The sequence below is a fragment of the Hyla sarda genome, chromosome 9 (assembly GCF_029499605.1).
Source record: "Hyla sarda isolate aHylSar1 chromosome 9, aHylSar1.hap1, whole genome shotgun sequence".
NCBI lineage: Eukaryota > Metazoa > Chordata > Amphibia > Anura > Hylidae > Hyla > Hyla sarda.
Genome location: NC_079197.1, coordinates 24845788 through 24861759, shown reverse-complemented (window position 1 = coordinate 24861759; position 15972 = coordinate 24845788). Strand labels below are relative to the sequence as shown.

The 15972-nt window shown below is 44.9% G+C and overlaps 1 protein-coding gene across 3 annotated transcripts in view; it reads left to right on the top strand.

Annotated features, from left to right (window-relative positions):
• LOC130291079 (xenotropic and polytropic retrovirus receptor 1 homolog) overlaps positions 1–15972 on the top strand; it is a 105611-nt gene that overhangs the window by 70400 nt on the left and 19239 nt on the right. For all 3 annotated transcript variants that reach the window (XM_056539452.1, XM_056539453.1, XM_056539454.1), the window contains 2 exons: positions 3442–3523; positions 5265–5452. In XM_056539452.1, coding sequence (XP_056395427.1) covers positions 3442–3523; positions 5265–5452 — 270 coding nt within the window. The remainder of the gene's footprint in view (positions 1–3441; positions 3524–5264; positions 5453–15972) is intronic.

Sequence of the window (15972 nt, the reverse complement as noted above, 5' to 3'; positions counted from 1 at the left end):
GATGTAGCAGGATTTAGTATGTGCCTGTCACAAACTTTAATGATCATAAAATTTCCTCAGCCTCTTCTAATGCTCCATTTTAATTTGCATGTAGTAGCATTTCAGCGGGGGAAAATGCTGATGTGCCGTTATGTTAATGCCTTTCTGCATGTTACATCCACTCATAAATCTGCAAAAAGAAGATTTTAGTGCCAGCTCTTTCCAACTAAATAAATAAATAAACTTCACAACGGACGATTTCTTACCTTTTACTGAAGAATATTTAGCATTTATATTCCTGTTACAATTATAGTCCTATTGATAGATCTGCTCTAAGTCTTAAGAAGAGGAGGGGGGGGGGGGGGGTGCGGAAGTTACATGAAAACAGCAGCCGCCATGTCTGGGCTTGGCAGAAGTTCTCATATTGTCCAGTCTTATTCGCTATCATTGACCAATTTTCTTTTATTATTGTTACATATAACCGGAACGCTAAAATATAACCGGTCTGACCATGGAGAGAGTGAGCTCTATACATTTATTGTAATCTTCTTGACATCATGGCTGACAGTACATAAAACTAGAAATCTTCATGTAAAGGCCGTCCTTAGCATGAGTAAATAATGTAGGAGGGTTATGTAGACGTGTCCATAAATCTTGTCTCACCAGCTGGGATTTCTTCCTTAGTACTTCATCCATCCATCTTGAAATGTCCATCAAAATGGCCGCCTCTGTTAGCTTCCTCCAGCTGTTATCCTCCTTGTGCGGGAGGGCTGTACAGGACTTCCAGGAGACCTTTGTCCGCTCCTCCGTTCATTCGTGTCCATCCTGGCTTTCTCTGGAGCCACTTATGCTCAAATGATGGGTGTGTCCATCATGATTGAAGGTGTGTCCTTTATAAATGTGGGCGTGTTTATAACTTGTGAGTGTCATGTGACCACTATCCATTAATATAGATACTTGGAGAAAGAAATGAAGCTGCACTCACCACTTCTTCTTCCGGTGTTTTTATTTCATCTCTGAACAGTGGGGGACACAGGTTGAAGGTGTGTATAAGAGCTCTTACACGCACCTGCAACCTGTGTCCCCCACTGTTCAGAGATTAAATAAAAGCACCGGAAGAAGAAGTGGTGAGTGCAGCTTCATTTCTTTCTCCAAGTATCTATTGCAATTGTGAACTGTTTACGGCATTACACCTCCACTGCGAGCATACTACAACAGCAACACACTAGCGTTCATCACTTCACATAGGTATATCAGTCACTAGTGCCAGTCTGACCTTCTTTTCATGTACTATCCATAAATATACAAATATGGTTTAATAACCCCTTAAGGACCCATGACGTACCGGTACGTCATGAGTCCGCTCCTGTTCTATAACGAGGGGCCACAGAGCGTCGGGCCCGGCCTCTGACAACACTGGTGTCCAACTTTTGTGTCTGGACACGCAGTTCGTACCTTAGCACAGATGGACTATAAGAGCAGACAATCAATTCTAGTTCCAGTACCTATTGTGTGGTGCAATTATCAGCCAGACAGGCGGGCATCTGTGGTGACCACCGGGTAAATGGCGGGACCACGGGTGTGGCGGTGTGAATGGTGGGATCTTATGTTATTAACCCCAGGGGTCAGATGGTATTAACCCCTATGTGTTTGTGACGCCAGTTTGGTTTTCGGGCTCCGGAACACCACACGTCCGGATTCTCCGCTATCCCAGTTGCTAATAGTGAATGAGAGTCCACAACCAGTTATGGTCAAACGGAGGCTTTACTGAGTAGAAAACAGATGGAATTATGTTCACCGCTAAGGCCAGAATTCCCAGAGAGGTGGCCAGGACCCAGAGGACCTCGCAGCTTGCTGGACCAATACTTGTAATTAACTTGACTTGACTATGTGCAGGACTTGACTAGTTTCAGTGACAGCAGACATAGACTTGAGACTTACTGGAGAGACCTGTTGTTTTGTGGCCTCCAGATGCTGATCACTTGTCCTGAGATCTCTGGTAGCTGAGCTGGTAGCAAAGAGACTTGTTCTCAGATCAGATAGTAGGGTCTAAGAGCGAGAATTGCAAATGGCCACCCCTTTATATAGTGGGGGGGGGGGGGGGGGGGGCTGGACTAAAGCCCATAGGTTAAGCTGGTGCCCTCTGGGAGTACATGTGACAACAAATCATGTGACTGCATAACATAACATGTGACAACTTACACACAGGTCCTTGAGACCTCCCACAGGTCCTTTATACTAACTATGCATAAGGATCCTGTCTAAGCATTAAAGTGATATACACACCATATAAAACAACAGAGAGACAACAGGAGTAGTGTTGCTCGCGAATATTCGCAATTTGAATATTATTCGCGAATATCGCATATTCGCGAATTCGCGAATTTCGCGAATATAGCGCTATATATTCGTAATTACGAATATTCGTTTTTTTTTTTTTTTTTTTTCTTCACAGTACACATCACAGTGATCATCCCTCTCTGCTTCCAGCTTGTGTGGTGTAAAGAAGGCTGTAATACTACTGTGTGAGACTGGCGTGCGAAAATTCGCATATGCGAAAATTAGCATATGCTAATGTTCGCATATGCGAATTTCCACATACGCTAATTTTCGCATGCGCGTATTTTCGCATACGCGAAAATAAAACGAGAATATAACGAATATGCGAATATTCGCGAATATATGACGAATATTCGTCCATATATTCGCGAATATTCGCGAATTCGAATATGGCCTATGCCGCTCAACACTAAACAGGAGGAGACAACAGGAGGAGACAACAGGGAGAGACCCTGCACGGGAGCCCCCAGGTCACTGAGGAACTCCACCTGACAGGACCTACAGGTAGTACAGGACCATGTACCTGTACTGGGACATCACACATCAATTGGGCCAAGGTTCAGCTGACCAACTAGCCAATGCTCATTTGTCAGCTGATCAGGTCCTTTTTACCCAATAAATAGAAATAATATGTCTACTTTCCACCTCCTCGTGTAATACGGGATGTGCCAGATGCTCGAGCCATGTAAAGAACAGGCTCTCTCTACGGCCCAGGCTGTTTTCCCTATGGCAAAAGAACGGTACCACAAGGGTTGTAAAGTCATGACTTGATGATAGGCACGCAGTGAGTGTTTCTAGCTTCCCTGATCTTCACAGTCCCCAAATCTTAACCCTATAGAACTTCTCTGGGACAACATAAAACAGCATTTTTAGTGTATATCAGGACCTCCATGTAATGTGCAGCAAGTACGAGAAGAGATCCTGCAGAATAATTCCTTCACCAAGTGGCGTGTCACTATGCCACAACGGTTCTTTATAGGAGTCTGCAGCCAAAAGAAAGGTTCTGAAGGTAAAAAAAAGTGATCCAACATGCTGCAAAATATGGTCTCTAAAAAGTAGTCAGAGTATATTACATGTCATGTATTTCCCTTTAAACCAAAATCTTCTTGTGCTTTATTTCAGCCAGTTCCAGTGTGGATCACTTTCCGTGTTGGGATGTTTTCTGGACTTATAATTGCCTTCTGTTTGCTCATCATTATAACAGGTATATACTGTATACCCCAGGGCCAGATTATAGGGAGGACTATGGAGGCGATTGCCCAGGGGCCTCCACCAACTATGAAGCTTTAAAAGGGGTACTCCACTGGAAAACATTTTTTTTTTTTTTTATCAACTGGTGCCAGAAAGTTAAACAGATTTGTAAATGACTTCTGTTTAAAAATCTTAACCCTTCCAGTACTTATCAGCTGCTGTATGCTCCAGAGGAAGTTCTTTTCTTTTTGAATTTCCTTTTCTGTCGGTCCACAGTGCTCTCTGCTGACACCTCTGCCCATGTCAGGTACTGTCCAGAGTAGAGCAAATCCCCATAGCAAACCTATCCTGCTCTGGACAGTTCCTAAAATGGACTGAGGTGTCAGCAGAGAGCACTGTGGTCGATACAGAAAAGAAACCCAAAAAGAAAATAATCTCCTCTGTAGTATACAGCAGGTGATAAGTACTGGAAGGATTAAGAATTTTTAATAGACGTCATTTACAAATCTGTTTAACTTTCTGGCACCAGTTTTCCAGGGGAGTACCCCTTTAAGGGTCTATTCACACGGCGGAATTTCCACCTCAAATGAAAGCCCAATACACTTCTATGGGTTTAAGAACACATTGCCAGCGTGGAACATGCAGATAATCCTTTATTGAGTAAAATCAGAAACACAGGAACGGGAGGACATGACGCGTTTCAGGCGTGTACCGCCCTTAGTCGCATACGACTAAGGGCGGTACACGCCTGAAACGCGTCATGGATTATCTGCATGTTCCACGCTGGCAATCTGTTCTTATTTCCATTGTCTGGTGTAGCCATACGCCTGCCGTGCTGTGGAAAGGACGTCTATCCGGTGAGCTGATCTACCTGTCTCCTCCTACTTCTATGGGTTTCCGCACTCCCGTTGACACTTCGGAATTTCCGCTTGCGGAATTCCGCTAGCGGAATTCCGCAAGTGGAAATTCCGAAGTGTCAACAGGAGTGCGGAATCCCATAGAAGTGTATTGAGCTTTCATTTGAAGCAGAATTTCTGCCGCGTGCAGAGACCCTAAGCTGGTATTTCCACTTGGCAGTTTTTGGAAAAGTGAACACTGTAGTTTTTAAGCAAAAGCCAGAAGTGGATTTAAAATGGAATGGTAAATATAAAGGAAGGACTTATACTTTGCCTTCCTAGTAGATCCACTTCTTTCCGGGCATGCTGCAATAGCTGGAGACACACTATTTGGAAAACACAACATTATACACTGACCTGCAGGCTGGACCCCCAATTTTTTTTCTTTAAAAGACTCCACCAACTTGATATAACCAATGAATGAGAAGGGGCATAAGTGGTAGTGGTTGCAATTTCCTGCTGATATACAGGGCTGGGGCAGTGACAACCTTTCGTCTCTCTCATAGGAAATAAAGTAGTTGTCACTGTAAGGCTGTGTTCACACGTCAGAATTTCCGTGTGGAAGTCCACATTGGAATTCCGCACAGAGATTGCGAAGCAGCAGAGTCCTATTGAATTGAATGGGATTCTGCTGCGCTGCGCACACGGCACAATTTCCGCGCCAGTTGTTTTTGGCACAGAAATTCAGATTGTGCTGTCTGCAGAAAGAATGGACAGACCTCTAGTCTATGAGACGACGCATTCCTGAGCGGTCTTAGTACCGCCATGTCTGCAGAATGTCTGTCAGAATGTCAGAAAATAGCCTAAGGGAGGTGACGGATAATAGCTGTTACCTAAATGTATAATTTTGCATTTTAGTCTGCCGTTTACCCAGGGTAACCACTGTTTGGCCACTACTACGCTTCTACAGAGGAGGATTTCTGATTGTTGAATTCTTCTTGTTTTGGGGGATTAACTACTATGGCTGGAGGAAAGCTGGAGTCAACCACATCCTAATATTCGAACTGGACCCAAGAGACCATCTATCCTACCTTCAGTTATTTGAGGTAAAGCCCCCATACAACTGTCTGTGGTGCCTGCAAAATAGAGCAGTGTTTCCGGAGGACGGTCCTCAAGTCCCCCCCCCCAACAGGTCACATTTTCAGGATTTCCGTAGGTGATATAAATCAGGTCAGTGAATTGGGCATCACCACAGTTATATCACTTTTGAAAAACTAAGGTAGCTTAAAGGGGTACTCCGATGGAAAACTTTTTTTTTTTTTTTAAATCAGCTGGTGCCAGAAAGTTAAACATATTTGTAAATTATCTTCTATTACAAAATCTTAATCCTTCCAGTACTTTTTAGCTGCTGAATACTACAGAGGAAATTCTTTTCTTTTTGGAACACAGAGCTCTCTGCTGATATCAAGAGCACAGTGCTCTCTGCTGACATCACGAGCACAGTGCTCTCTGCTGACATATCTGTCCATTTTAAGAACTGTCCAGAGTAGGAGAAAATCCCCATAGCAAACATATGGGCCCTCATTTACTATTCTAAACCCGACCTCTTTTGTCGGGTTTTTTTGGCGCATCTTTGTCTGCGGCATGTCGCAGACATTGTGCGCCAGTCTGCGACACTATGCGACATTTTTTCCCGACGGACCCGATGTGGATTCTCCCAAACCCGAAAAAGGGGCGTTACCTGACATTTCTGAGCTTTCCCAAGTATTTATAAAGGTTTCCAACCCGAATTTGTTGAATTGTTGTGGATTTTTCCCCGACAACTCAGAGGAGTTGGAAACCAAAACCAACAAAACCCACGTGCGACAAACAGGATGCAACATAATAATAAATACCAGGGGAAAAAAGCAGTCGGGTAAGAAAGCAACATAGACTTACAACTTGATTTTCTTAGTAAATGAGGGCCATGCTGTTATGGGCAGTTCCTAAAATGGACAGAGCTATCAGCAGAGAGCACTGTGCTCATGATGTCAGCAGAGAGCACTGTGCTCATGGTGTCAGCAGAGAGCACTGTGCTCATGGTGTCAGCAGAGAGCACTGTGCTTGTGATGTCAGCAGAGAGCACTGTGCTCTTGATATCAGCAGAGAGCTCTGTGTTCCAAAAAGAAAATAATTTCCTCTGTAGTATTCAGCAGCTAATAAATACTGGAAGGATTAAGATTTTTTAATAGAATTAATTTACAAATCTGTTTAACTTTCTGGCACCAGTTGATAAAAAAAAAAAAAAAATGTTTTCCACCGGAGTACCACTTTAAAAGACCTAGAACAGAGGATGCTGATGGTTGGAAGTGCTAGAACAGTGGTCTTCAACCTGCGGACCTTCAGATGTTGCAAAACTACAACTCCCAGCATGCCCGGACAGCCGTTGGCTGTCCGGGCATGCTGGGAGTTGTAGTTTTGCAATATCTGGAGGTCTGTAGGTTGGAAACCACTGTCCTAAAACAATGATATACTGCCAACAATTAGAAGGCCCCATTGAAAACGAAGACAATCCGTCAGCTGATGTCTAGAGGTTCAAGAACAAGTAAACTTATGTGTTTAGATCCTTTGAAGACCTGAAACAACTGGAAACAAATGATTGAGAAAACTCATAGGGGAGATTTATCAAAACCTGTGTAGAAGACGAGGGGTGCAGTTGCCCAAAGCAACCAATCATATTGTTTCTTAAATTAGGCCTCTGTACAAATGAAAAAAATCCATTAGATTGGTTTATAAGGGGAAACTGCCCCCCTCTTGCTCTACACAGGTTTTGATAAATCTCCCCCATACTGTTTGCAATTATCTTTTTTCGATTTCTTTCTGCACCGATTACTAGTAGATGTTCTCTGATTTTTATCTAAGTCCCAATTATAGACAAGTCCACCTAACGTAACTAAACTAATACACAGTTGTGTTGATTTCTTTTAGAGGGCACATTGAGTAAACATCCACAATGCTGGGAGAAAAAATATAAGCAAACCTGTGAGTTTTAAGGGGTTATCCAGGAAAAAACTTTATATATATATATATATATATCAACTGGCTCCAGAAAGTTAAACAGATTTGTAAATTACTTCTATTAAAAAATCTTAATCCTTTCAGTACTTATGAGCTTCTGAAGTTGAGGTTGTTCTTTTCTAAGTGCTCTCTGATGACACGTGTCTCGGGAACCGCCCAGTTTAGAAGAGGTTTGCTATGGGGATTTGCTTCTAAACTGGGCGGTTCCTGAGACACGTGTCATCAGAGAGCACTTAGACAGAAAAGAACAACCTTAACTTCAGAAGCACATAAGTACTGAAAGGATTAAGATTTTTTAATAGAAGTAATTTACAAATCTGTTTAACTTTCTGGAGCCAGTTGATATATATAAAAAAAAAGTTTTTTCCTGGATAACCCCTTTAATAGCCCACTTTAGCAGCAATCATTTCCACCAATTATTTTCTCTAGCTGTAAATAAACTTGCCACAATGTTGAAGAGGAATTTTGGACCATTCCTCCCTGTATGTCTTTCAGTTCCCCGATATTCCTGGGATACCTTGGATACACCGCATTGTTTAATTCATGCAACAATATCTCGATAGGGAGAAGGTCAAGATTTTAACTTATAATACATTTTCCAAGGTCTTCTGAAAGTTGTTTGCATAGAACCATGGCTCACACTAACCAATCTTTCTTAAAGGGGACAGATGTGTGGGTAACCAGGCTTTGTATACCTTTTATGTACCAGGCAAAGCACCCGTGATCCCTGCTCTGCCAATCTCATCTCCTTAATTGTAATACTAACTAATTAGCTCATGAAGTATTAATTCAATCAGAGATTCACATACTTTTTCTCCCTTAACTGTGGATGTTTACGCAATAGCAGACATGCACAGTTCTGACTGTTTAGTTTAATATACTTACGTCGCATTTGTCTATAATTGTGGCTTAAAGCGCAACTGTCATGAGGTTTGGGGCATATAACCTAACCACAGTGTGTGTATGGGGTGTAAAATATGTCTCCAGCCTTACTTTTATCCCTCTTATTATGGCTTTTATTGGCTCAAAAAACACTTTTATATGCAGCCACTGACAGTCGGAGAGGCGTGGCCCCTGTACACCAGCGCTGGGACCGCTGTGTGATTGACACACAGGTCCCAGCGCATGCGCCCCTTATCTTTCGTGTGAGCGCCGACCGACATTGCAGAGCGAGCACTCTGTCTGACACCTCCGTGTGCCCGGGCAATACTGGAGGCAGAGAGTGAGCGCTCTCTGTCTCTAGGGAATCCAGAAGCACCCAGCGCGTCTCCCGCAGTGGGAGAAGTAAGAGAAGAAGGACGGGCACTGTCCGTACGCACAGAGGCATCAGACAGTTGAAGTGAGCGCTCGCACTCTGTAAAGAAATGTCGGTCGGCGCTTACATATGATAGATAAGGGGCGCATGCGCTGGGACCTGTGTGTCAATCAAACAGCGTTCCCAGCGCTGGTGTACGGGGGATAGGCGTGGCGGCCGTGGGGCATAGCGAACCCCTGGCAGCGCCAATCTTACTGTCAGTGGCTGCATATAAAAGTGTTTTTGAGCTAATAAAAGCCGTAATAAGAGGGATAAAAGTAAGGCTGGAGACATATTTTACACCCCATACACACACTGTGGTTAAGTTATATGCCCCAAACCTCATGACATTTGTGCTGTAATAATCCAGGTAATTCCCTTATTGATTGGTCATCCAATCCCTGATGCTGCTTCTATACTCAACATGTTAGTCTATTAGAAATATTTTGTTATTCTGTTGTTAATGCGTACCTGTCAGATCCCACAAAAGAGAAAAAAAGAATTAATATGCAGAGCTGTAGAGGGCTCCTTTTGCGCCTGAGGCAAGAACAGAAGATTGCGCCCCCTCCTCCATTTGGGCTCAGGGAACACCTCAGAATTTCTTTTTTTCGCAGACCACCCCTACCGAATTATTTTTTTTAAGTTTGTTATGTAGATTACAGTACTGCTATATGCAGCGACTCACAAATTACATATACACTGATCAGAGTCATTCTCTTTTTCTTGTCTTCCCCACCTGGCCCAGGACATCATGATGATCTCTTCTAGACAAAACTTTTTAGGCCAGAACCTGCAACACAAACATATTAGCCTCTGCACTTTTCCAGCATTATCCTGCCCTTTTCCCCACAAATGCCTCCAGCCTCCTCCAAACACAGTGTCACCAGCCTTCCCACAACACACAAGGTTTCCAGCCTCACTCAAATGCCTCCAACCCCCCCCCCCCAACAAGCACACACAATGCCTCCTGCCTTACCCATATTTCTCCAGCCTTCCCCACACACAATGCCTCCAGACACAGTGACAGAGGGGTGTACATGGGAGACAGGGGTGTACATGGGAGACAGGGGTGTACATGGGAGACAGGAGTGTAGAGGGGTGTACATGGGAGACAGGAGTGTAGAGGGGTGTACCTGGGAGACAGGGGTGTACCTGGGAGACAGGAGTGTACATGGGAGACAGGAGTGTAGAGGGGTGTACATGGGAGACAGGAGTGTACATGGGAGACAGGAGTGTAGAGGGGTGTACATGGGAGACAGGAGTGTAGAGGGGTGTACCTGGGAGACAGGGGTGTACCTGGGAGACAGGGGTGTACATGGGAGACAGGAGTGTACATGGGAGACAGGAGTGTAGAGGGGTGTACATGGGAGACAGGAGTGTAGAGAGGTGTACCTGGGAGACAGGGGTGTACATGGGAGACAGGAGTGTAGAGGGCTGTACATGGGTGACAGAGGGGAATACAGGGGTGACAGAGGGGTGTACGGGGTAATAGTGGGGTGTACAGGGGTGACAGAAGGGTGTAGAGGGGTGATAGAGGTGTGTACGGGATAACAGAGGGGTGTCCAGGGGTGACACAGAGGTGTAGAGGAGTGAAGGAAGGGTGAGGGTGCACTACCTGAAGCTGAGTAGGCTTCTGTCAGCGCCTCCCCTGCTCCTTCCCTCTATCTACATCATGACTGGAGGGATTTTAGATATGTACTCTGTGTATAACCAAACCTGTAAACTACCCCCAACGAACTCCATACCCTGCCCTCTCTCCAACACCCCCTTCCCATAAAATACACAAGACCTGTTGGAAAAAAATGGGCTTTCAGCCCGTTTATTTAACACACCATTATACACACATAAATATTATAAATAACAATATAAACAGTATAAACAACATAAATCAACATTCTATACATAACATGACCAAAAAATAACAGGATGGGTCCCTGGAGGTCTCAACTGTATTCCCAAATTTTACCAAACCGAATGCACTAAATGTTCCTTTTACCCTTGGCCGCAACTCCCTGACCCAAGGGCACCCACACCGCTCAGTGCCTGTTTCCATCCAAAACTCCTGGGGCCCCTACACACCACCAGGAGGCCCAGTCCAGCTGTACCATAACAACTGGCCAACTCTCCACCATTTCCATACTCTTAACAATATTTTTAAAACCTTACACACCTCCAAGGACCCATATACCTGCCCCCCGCAACTGAACCACAACCGCACGCATAAAGGGTGGGTGAGACTTCTTCACCTAACTTTCCCGCCGCTGTCTGGCTCCTCCCCTTCCAGCCCCTATATACCCCCGTTACTCCACCCCTTGGCTACTGCGCCCCCCAATAGCAACCCCACTAGGAAAAAAACGCCCATTTAACCCCCCAGATGTCTGTGACACCTTTTAACCCTTTAAGTACACTAAAACCCCCGTCAAGCCGCTACTCCGCTAGGGTGTTACCCTCCGCTCCATACGCTCCCATTCTGCTGAGGGACCAGGGAGAATCCAGAGTCCACAGTTGCTTCACAGAAAAAGGAGGATACATGGGGATCAGAGCTGCAGCATCCCATCCCGGCAGTGCGCACAGACTTCTCTTTCACCCAGCCTGCGCCCCTGTGACTCACTCACAGAACTGCAGGCCCTGCTGCACCATAAGTGAGCCACAGATACGCAGGCCAGGATGGAAAATTCAACAACATTTTGTGTCATCTTTCCTGCCGGGGCCCCCTGGTTGGGAATCACTGTCAAGTGTAATGTGTTCTGGACTCCCTGTGCCAGACATCCTTAGCCGATGTGCCCCCTTGCAGCAGCACGCCTGAGGTGATCGCCTCAGACACCTTATGGGTGTCTGTTACTCAGTACCTATTCCTGACTATGTACATCTCATTGTTATGCCTCTATCACCTATATTTATTATAAAAATACCTCATTACATTAGCTCCCAGTGTTAGAAATCCTCTCAGGGGAAGGGGGTGTGTCCCTCCATGTGGTGGAGGGTGGTGATTGGTGTGTTTTGGAAGGAGGCATGTCCCTCACTTGTGGTGGTGAGAGGTGATTGGTGCGAGGTGGAAGGGGGCGTGTCCCTCCCTTGTGGTGGTGGGAGGTGATTGGTGTGTCTGCTCATGCAGCCTTGTCCATGAGTCATCTCTTGTCCATGACTCATGGACAAGCCTGATGCTGCTGCACGACTGGTTAGTTTCCCAGTAGGTATGGGGACCCCTAGACATTTTCTTTATTAAATATTCAAACGTTTTTAAGCAAATATATTACAAAAGGTATTTAAATTTCATCAGTAACAACATATTTTGGATCTGACAGTGCCCCTTTAAATTATTATGTAGTATATGGAAATGATACATCTAGTTTGTTCTCACAATATGTATGGTACTTCTCCTAACATCATCTACAGGGTCCAATATGTGACCATGTTTCTTTTTCACTTTTCCATATGCCAGTGGCGTTGCTAGGGTTGGTGTCACCCGGTGCGGTAGAAAATGGTGTCCCCCCATACCTCCCCCCTCCCCCCCAGTAAGTTTTTTAGCCTGTTGTGACAGACACCCCTGTTGTAGCGCATTGTGAGAAATTCCAGTATAATAATCAGATATACCAGTTGCCACAGAATAGGAAAGTGTTAAAGAAGTTTTCACCATTGAAATATACAGCTCCCAGAATTACTTAAAGGGGTACTCCACTGGAAAACATTTACTTTTCTATCAACTGGTGCCAGAAAGTTAAACAGATTTTTAAATTACTTCTATTTAAAATCTTAATACTTACAGTACTTATAAGCTGGTGTATGCTCCACAGGAAGTTGTGTAGTTCTTTCCAGTCTGACCACAGTGCTATTTGCTGACACCTCTGTCCATGTCAGGAACTGTCCAGAGCAGGATAGGTTTGCTATGGGGATTTGCTCCTACTATGGACAGTTCTTGACATGGACAGAGGTGTCAGCACAGAGCACTGTGGTCAGACAGAAAAGAAATTAAAAAAGAAAATAACTTCCTGTGAATCGCTTATACAGTAGCTAATAAGTACTGGAAGGATTAAGATTTTTATATAGAAGTAATTTACAAATCTGTTTAACTTTGTAGCACCAGCTGATTAAAATTATTTTTTTCCAGTAGAGTACCCCTTTGAGCAGTGGTGAGGTTATGCTGGGAGTTGTAGTTTCACTGACCTAACTGTAGAACTGACAAGTGACTCCAGCTCTGATAGGACATAGTGAGGACAATGATACAGGTGACATCTTCTCTATAGTGAGGAGAATACACAATTATATCAGTGACTACAGGTGACGTCTTCTCTATAGTCTTCACTTATCTAATTCAGATGGTACATACCGCCAGGACTTGTTCCAGCTAAAACTTCTCTCTGCAGAATGTGACGCCCAGACGTCTCCTCACTATGTCAACGCATTCTCATCCTCTATATGAAAACAAGTATTATTATAAACCTGCCAGACACTGTATCCTCTAAATATAATACTACTATACACTATACTCTTTGATTATAAACCTTCCATACACCATACCCACTGAATATAATACTACCACACACTGTACATTCTGAATATAATACCAACACATACTGTACACTCTGAATATAAATCTGCCACATACTGTACCCCTGAATATAATACCACCACACACTGTACCCACTGAATATAATACTACAACACATTGTACATTCTGAATATAATACAAACACATACTGTACCCTCTGAATATAAATCTGCCACATACTGTACCCCTGAATATAATACCGCCACACACTATACCCTCTGAATATAATACTACCACAAACTGCGCCCTCTGAATATAATACTACCACAAACTGCGCCCTCTGAAAATAAATCTGCCACATACTGTACCCTCTGAATATAAATCTGCCACATACTGTACCCCTGAATATAAATCTGCCACATACTGTACACCTGAATATAATACCGCCACATACTGTACCCTCGGAATATAATACTACCACCCACTGCACCCTCTGAATATAATACTTAGAGATGAGCAAACTACAGTAAATTCAACTCGTCACAAACTTCTCTGCTCGGCAGTTGATGCCTTATCCTGCGTAAATTAGTTCAGCTTTCAGGTGCTCCCGTGGGCTGGAAAAGGTGGATACATTCCTAGGAGACTCTTTCCTAGGACTGTATCCACCTTTTTCAGCCCACCGGAGTACCTGAAGGCTGAACTAATTTACGCAGGATAAGTCATCAACTGCCGAGCCGAGAAGTTTGTGACGAATCGAATTTACTGTAAGTTCGCTCATCTCTAATAATACTACCACAAACTGCGCCCTCTGAATATAATACTACCACAAACTGCGCCCTCTGAATATAATACTACCACAAACTGCGCCCTCTGAATATAACTTTGCCATACACTGCCCCCTCTGAATATAATACTACCACCCACTGCGCCCTCTGAATATAACGTTGCCATACAGTGCACCGTCTGAATATAATACCACAACCAAAGTAACACCCCTCAACATCCGTTAGCTGATGCTATTACCACGGGAGGGGGGTATTGGTGGTGTTGCTAGTGGATGATGGGGGTGCTACTACTGGGGAGGTGTTGCTGGAGGATGATGAGGGTGCTACTGGCCATCCCCCCTGGCAGTATCACCCCCATCATCCATTGGCAGGATCATCCTCCCGGCAGGAGCACCGCCATCATCCACCATCAGGATATGTTGATGGAGGTGCTGCTGGGGGGGGGGGGGGTGTTGCTGGTGGATGATGAGGGTGCTACTGCCAGGGGGGGGAGCATTAGGTAGGCAGCAGTGCCCCCACATTAGGTAGGTCGCAGTTTCCTCACATTAGGTAGCATCTATTCCCCACATTAGGCAGCATAGATTCCCCACATTTGGTACCAGTTCCCCCACATTAGGTAGGTACCAGTTACCCCACATTAGGTAGCAATTTCCCCACATTAGGTAGCAATTTCCCCACATTAGGTAGCAATTTCCCCACATTAGGTAGCACAGATTCCCCACATTCGGTAGCATAGATTCCCCACATAAGGTAGCATAGACTTCCCACATTTGGTAGCACAGATTCCCCACATTAGGTAGCACAGACTCCCCACATTAGGTAGCATAGACACCGCACATTTGGTAGTAGTTTCCCCACATTAGGCCGCAGGTTCCCTTCCAGGTTCCCCACAATGGGTCAAAGTCTCCCCACAATAGATCACTGGTCATACCCCCCCCCCCCTCCCCACACACACAAACACAATAAAAAAAAAACACATACAACACAGAGAGACAAACACACACACACACACACACACACACACAGTCAGAGAGACACACACTCACAGGCACACACACAGTGTCACACAGTCACACACACACAGAGTCGCACAAACACAGAGTCACACACACACTCAGAGAGTCACACAAACACACACAGTCACATACACACAGTCACACACAAGCATAGATAGAGACAGACAGACAGAGAGACAGACATACACACTCACCCATCCAGCGCAGCGCTCCTTCTCACCGGGCGCCGTGCGAGTGACGTAACTCACGTCCTCCTGCGCGGCCATGCGGTGTGACGTCAGGCCGGCGCAGACGTGGGAGCGGAGGCCGGGCACAGTACTGGTGAAGGTGAGGGGTGTGATGACGGTCGGGCGCACAGTGAAGGTGAAAGAGGGGGTTTGCTGACGGAGGGGCGCACCGCACACACAGCGCGGGGGGGGGGGGGGGGGGGTTCCTGACGGATGGGAGGCCGGTCGGGCACAGATGGGGGGGGGGTGCTGCGGAGCATCTTGGTGTCACCCCATTAGGTTGGTGTCACCCGGTGCGGGCCGCACCCCCCGCACCCGGGTCGCAACGCCACTGCCATATGCTTTGTACTATGCTAAAAAAAAAAATGACTAAACCTTTTTTAAATAAACAGTTATTTAAAGAAATCCAGGCAATAGGCCCCATAAAATCACTTTGTCACTGACAATTAGTGTTGCTCGCGAATATTCGCAATGCGAATTTTATTCGCGAATATCGCATATTCGCGAATATTAGCGAATATAGCGCTATATATTCGTAATTACGAATATTCTTTTTTTTTTTTTTTTTCACAGTACACATCACAGTGATCATCCCTCTCTGCTTCCAGCTTGTGTGGTGTAAAGAAGGCTCTAGTACTACTGTGTGAGACTGGTGTGCGAATTTTCGCATATACGAAAATTTGCATATGCGAATTTTTGCTTATACTAATTTTTGTATATGCAAATTTTCGCATATGGTAATTTTCGCATACGGGAAG